The sequence below is a fragment of the Zeugodacus cucurbitae genome, chromosome 6 (genome assembly GCF_028554725.1).
Source record: "Zeugodacus cucurbitae isolate PBARC_wt_2022May chromosome 6, idZeuCucr1.2, whole genome shotgun sequence".
Lineage (NCBI taxonomy): Eukaryota > Metazoa > Arthropoda > Insecta > Diptera > Tephritidae > Zeugodacus > Zeugodacus cucurbitae.
Window position 1 is genome coordinate 12,433,730 of NC_071671.1, and position 6,098 is coordinate 12,439,827.

Below are 6,098 nucleotides of genomic sequence, written 5' to 3' on the forward strand. Positions count from 1 at the left end.
AGGGTGGTTTTTATTGCAGTTACAGCATTTCGGCGGTAGATCGGCAGGTTTTGTACAGCTTAGAGTCGCTTGGTTTCCGGTACTTACATAATTAAGAATAAAAAAAGTATCTAATATCTAAGTTGTATATACATATACTTGTATATAGAAACAAATTTAAGTTTAAATAATTTCGCACATACACAACGCTTCGTCGCGAGTTTTTTAAAACAGGATGTGCTCTTTTTTTAATTTTAAATTATTCGTTCCTGGATTTATATAGGTTCGCTATAGCATTTATCCACGCTCTCATCGATTCATTATCCATGACAATGTCCTCTGTCATTGGTTTCTGTGCCAACGGTTCACCACTATTACTCTCATCCTCGGAACTATCTTCTAGATCATACATTAGATTCAGATTGTGGAAATTCAGGTGACGTCTACAAATACGCTTGTTCGAAGTAGTGGGCTTGACAACATAAGGCTCCAACATAGTTGGGTGCTAATTGTTTTACCAATGTTGACATAAGTTCTGGACCCTGTAAATCTGATGATCTGCTTTCACTGTAAGTATCTGATTCTGCTGGCCAGTTACTGTTTTATAGTTTATCATCTCCGGCGTTGGTGAAACCGGCATTCTACTGTCTACTGGATTTGGTGGAGTGGAATAGCCACGAACGTGAGTCACCACAGTATAATCGGATGGCGTTGGTCCGTAGCTAGTTATTGTTTGATAGTTTATCATCTCCGGCGATGGTGAAACATGCTTTCCATTATAGATGTCTTCGGGATCCGGAGATGCTGGCTGCCCACAGACAGTTACGATATTATAATATGTATAGTCTGGATCGGGCGAAGCGGGAGGACCGCAAACGATGGCACCGTTGTAATCTATTCCTGAATTGTTCGTGTTATCGACTTGTTTCAATAATATATTTTGGTCCTCGGTAAGAAGCTATTTACTCCGTATGTGACACAGGTATAATAACAGAAATCAGTATCGGTTTTCATAGACGAAATGCAGGTTTAAGTACAAAGATTTTAACGAATACAACAGAAATAATATAAAAGTACAATTCTAAGCAAACTTTCGTATAACTAACAGTTATCAACATTAGTTCAAACTGTAATTGTTGTGTAACAATTCACAAGAATTTATGATAGATCTGTCAACACGGTCCTAAGTAAGGGAAGTCTCTGGAAATAAGTGTATGTGAAGCCAATAGTTGAGCTGGATAATATTCGTTTAACATAGATGCACCTTTAAAAATGTTTAAGTCTTCTGATCGATAAGCATCCGTATGTGTTGACTAAGTGAGTTCAGACTTGAGAACAAAATGTTCAAATATATAAAATTTGTATCTTTAGATAGCAACTGAAATTCAAAGTCCCTACGGCCAAACTTAATTCGAACCTGTACTTTCAACAATTGAACCGTCTGAAGTGAGCAATTAGTCAATAACAAAAGAACAACGCCAGGCCACACATGTGAAGGGAGATTTGGGAAATTTTTTTTTTGCAACCACCTTATGTGATTATTACTTGTTCGTGTAAGAGAAATTCTTCCAAAGTTTCCAAAGATTTTCTCAAAGTTTTGCTAAAAATATAAATGCTATCAAATTTCAAAGTAATAAAGTGGAACTAGATAAATTTTGATAATGCAGAAAATTTTTAATGATTTATTTTATTTTTGTCCTGATTTATTAGGAATTATACGGTACTTATATAATTAAAAATAAAAATATCTAATATCTACGTTATATATATGCTTGTATATAAAAACTAAAGTTTAAACAATTTCCGAGTTTTTAAAACTTGATGTGTTCGTTGGGTTCTTTTAATTATTCGTTCCTTGATTTATATATGTTCGCTATAGCACTTACCCATGCTCTCATTGATTCATTACCCATGACAATGTCCTCTGTCATTGGCTTCTGCGCCAACGGTTCACCACTATTACTCTCATCCTCGGAAATATCTTCTAGATCATACATTAGATTAGGATTACGGAAATTCAGGTTGCGTCTGGGACTGCGTTTGTTCGAAGTAGTGGGCGTGACAACATGAGGCTCCATCATATAGCTGGATGCAGATTCTTTTACTGGTGTTGACAAAAGTTCCGGACCCGGTAAATCTGATGATTCAAATTTGCTTTCATTGTAAGTGTATGATTCTGCTGGGGAAATCGGAGAATATGGTTTTATTCTGCTGCTTTCGTAAGAATCTACACCATATGCGGATGGCGGCGATCCGTAGTCAGTTATTGTTTCATAGTTTACAGTCTCCGGTGTTGGTGAAACCGCTATTCTATAGTCTACTGGATCCAGTGATGCTGACTGTCCACTGGTAGTCACGGTATTATTATATGAATATTCTGGATTGGGTGGAGTGCAAGGCCCGCGAATGTGAGTCACCACAGTATAAGCGGATGGCGGCGATCTGTAGTCAGTTTCTGTTTCATTGTTTACAGTATCCGGTGTTGGTGAAACCGCTATTCTATTGTCTACTGGTGATGCTAACTGTCCACTGGTAGTCACGGTATTATTATATGAATATTCTGGATTGGGCGGAGTGGAAGGCCCGCGAACTTGAGTCACCACAGTAGAAGCGGATGGCGGCGTTCCGTAGGTGGTTATTGTTTGATAGTTCGTCATCTCCGATGGTGAAACCTGCTTTCTACTATCGATGTCTTCTGGATCCGGTGATGCTGGCTGCCCACAAATAGTTACGATATTATGATATGTATAATCTGGATCGGGTGAAGCGGGAGGTCCGCAAACAATGACACCGTTGTGCTCTGTTCCTGAATTGTTCATGTTGTCGACTTGTTTCATAAGATATTTTGGTCCTTGATAAGAAGTTATTTTCTCCGTTGTGACACAGGCGAAAGTCCAAACGTAAATAAATCAGTTCGCTTTGGTTTGCGAGTTTTATACTTTTCCGTATCTGTATAACTTCAAGTAATAATATTTACGTAACATTATTTTGCGAAATTGTAAATAATTTTGATACCAAATTAATTGATCAATTAATATTTTGTTTGAGAAACCAGTTTTTGCCTTTCAGGCTGCCGGCTACTCGATAACCGATCATCTGTTATAAATTTTTGTTTTTGGTCTTCAAAAGAAGTTGGTAAGTTTCATCAGGTGATTGCTATTTTTATCAGCGACATCTACCGTTGTATAGCGTGAACAACAACACGCAGACAAATAACATGTGTATATATAATTGTAACCAAACAAAAGAATTAGGAATTTTTACTTTGGTGGTTAGCTTCCGTTAAACCTTAACTACAATTTCCCGGAATTAGAGATTTAGATTTAGGGTTTCTACGGCATATGATTTTGTGACAATTCCTCCAGAAGAAAATGGTAATTGCTGTATATCTTTGTTACAACTAAGCGTATCCTGAATAATATCAGATAATGGTTTGTGATAAACTGTTCCACCACTCTTCATCAGATAGTTGATTATTTTTATTATTAAGTGATTATCATAACGAAGAAAATGAAGAATTAATTTTCGTTGCTTTAAACTATCTCCACAGCTGAAAACCCCAGAAAACAGGCACAAAAGTTTTACCGAACTTCCTTAGGTCAGGTAAATTTTTTGCGTAAGAATAATGACGACTGTACAAAACCGAATAATTTTTTAATATTACGAGATTCACGAAGAGCAGAAATCTCCTACAAAAAATCTTATTGCCAATATTGTGTAACAGGAATAATTCAGAAAAGGGACTAAGTATTATACTCCCGTATCGATCAAATTAGGAATGTGGTTGACAGAAAAGATATAAGAGAGAGGGATGAACGGTGTTATTGTTTATGGAACTCCTGACTCGTCAGATCCAGCTTCACCAAACTCGAAGAGTTCACATGATGGGACCGTAAGCGAGATTAGCCGAGAAAATGTTGGAGTAATTGTTTGTGGACCTCCTGATTCACCCGATCCGGTTAACGTTTGTTATGACAATGTAACTGTTTGCGAACCTCCGGCATCTCCGTTATCTGAAGTGCCAAATGACGATATTATGTGTATTTGTTCGACACTAAGAAGCTCTCTGGATTCTGATCTCCCAGATTTTGAAACTATGGTGAATAGATAGATCTCCACTATCTCCAGAAACGTCTTACAGTGACGGCTCATGCTCCTCCGAAGTGTCTTCCGATTACTCAGAGGATGATGAAAGAAATAAGGGTTCTCCAGCAAGTAATTATATGTTGGAGCCATATGTAACAACGCCCACTACATCGCATAAGAGGATCAGAAAGAGACACTTAAATTTCCTTGAACCGAGTTTGATTTACGAACTGCCGAATATTTCCGATGATGAGAATGAAAGCAATGAACCAGCAGTCAAAAGGCCAGCAAGTGATGAAGGCATTTCAAAATAAATAAAAAAAAATGTATTTATAAGTATATTTTATAAGAATACTTTAGAAATAAGACTAATTATTAAATAATGCATGTAATGTAGACCAGATAATGTTCATCAAGAAAAAAATTATGCAATGCTGAATTAAAATTTGTTAAATTCTAGTGTCGCGTCATTTACTTACTTTATTGTTGCTACATTTCTTCTTTTATATACTGAAATTGTTAGCATATTGATTTTGTTTAATATTCTCTTCCCATTTTCATTCGTTTTTTTTCATTTTTTATCACAGCTGCTTGCGTGCACTTTTTTGAGTGTCTCACTGCTTCTCGAACTGCTCGCTAGATTGATTGTGATCTTTAATAATCTTTTATTAACTAATTGCATTTATTTTTTGAAATATATGTAGTTCTATTGCATTCTTTATAATTTTTATTTTTATTTATTCTCTATTTGTTTTTTCACTTCATATAAATTTTTGTTAATCATAATGACTTGTAATTTCCCAAGCTGCACTATTAAAGGCGTTTCTGATCGCTTCGTTTCCAGCTGGTCATCTTAAATGTGCTGTACTGACAAATAGAAACTTAGAATCTATTCTTGATGGTAAGGGCCTGCGCTGATTTGAAAGAAATCGGTCGAGAACTTGAAAACATTACGAACAAATTTAGGCATTATGAAATTTCTTATGTGGTTGACAGAAGAAGAATATAGTAGGATGAACGGTGGAATTGTTTATAGAACTCCTGACTGGTCTGATCCAGATTCACCAAACTTGAAGAGTTCACATGATGGGCCGTAATGGAATATGATTCTGAATGAAGCAATGTCAAATACAGTACAAATTTCAAGACACAATGACAGTGGTAGTTGTCGAGAAAATTCAGGAATAATATTTTGCGCACCTCCTGATTCACCCGACCCAGAATTTGTACGTTTGTGCCACAGCAAGAATCGACACTGATCTCCCAGAATTTGAAACTATGATAAATCTTCAGTAGTATTATCAGTCATAAGAGGAATTTGTAGATCTCCACAATCTTCAGAAACATCAGGGGATTACAATGAAAACTCATGCTCTACCGAGGTGTCCTCCGAATACTCAGAGTAGTGAAAGAAATGTGTGTTCCCCATATTCTCCCGCACGAAATTATATGTTGGAGCCATATGTAGCCATGCCCACTACGTCGCAGAAGAGGATCCGAAAGCGACACTTTAATTTCCGTGATCCGAATTTGAATCAAGACCTATAGAATATTTCCGATGATGGGAATAAAATCTACAAACCAGGGGAGGAATAAGGATTACATCACATGTGACTACAGATGAGGAGTAAATTGTCGAGTTTAGTACTATTCTTTCTTAAATTTCAAAATAAGTTTTAGATATACATAAGAATACTATTTCTGTATTAGAAAACTTCAAAATAAATTGTTTAAAATTAAAAATAAAATTGAATATTTTTAACTTAATAGTTTTAAAATAGTTACAAAATAAATCATTTTCTTTTTGGTTGACCGAAATGAAGCACATTTTTCGGCTAATAATAAAACAAAATAGCAAAACACCATGTAGCGGGAAATTTTTATCACATGCTCTCTTAACCAGAGACTGTTCATACAAAGATTCAAAAAAAAAACTTAATTATAAACAATAGAAATATATGGTTTTCTTCATCGTTAATTATTAATTTTTAGTAATTTTCTAAAAAATCAAAAATTAGAATTTTTTTTCCAAA

At 35.5% G+C, this 6,098-nt stretch overlaps 1 protein-coding gene across 1 annotated transcript; it reads right to left on the reverse strand.

Annotated features, from left to right (window-relative positions):
* Positions 1 to 238: 238 nt before the first annotated feature.
* Positions 239 to 2,798, reverse strand: LOC105220514 (mucin-2-like). Its single transcript, XM_054235250.1, has 3 exons — positions 1,866 to 2,798; positions 578 to 787; positions 239 to 484 (listed from the first exon to the last, which is right to left on the reverse strand). The coding sequence occupies exons 1-3, from the start codon at positions 2,796 to 2,798 to the stop codon at positions 239 to 241; spliced, it is 1,389 nt and encodes a 462-aa protein (XP_054091225.1).
* Positions 2,799 to 6,098: the final 3,300 nt, after the last annotated feature.

Excerpts from the sequence above, each read along its gene's own strand:
- LOC105220514 (XM_054235250.1), bottom strand. The coding sequence starts at position 2,798 with ATGAACAATTCAGGAACAGAGCACAACGGTGTCATTGTTTGCGGACCT. Across the intron at positions 788-1,865 it reads ATGAATCAATGAGAGCATGG|CCAGCATCTCCGGATCCCGA; the intron begins GTAAGTGCTATA and ends GTCTGTGGGCAG. Across the intron at positions 485-577 it reads AGATGATAAACTATAAAACA|CACCCAACTATGTTGGAGCC; the intron begins GTAACTGGCCAG and ends TAAAACAATTAG.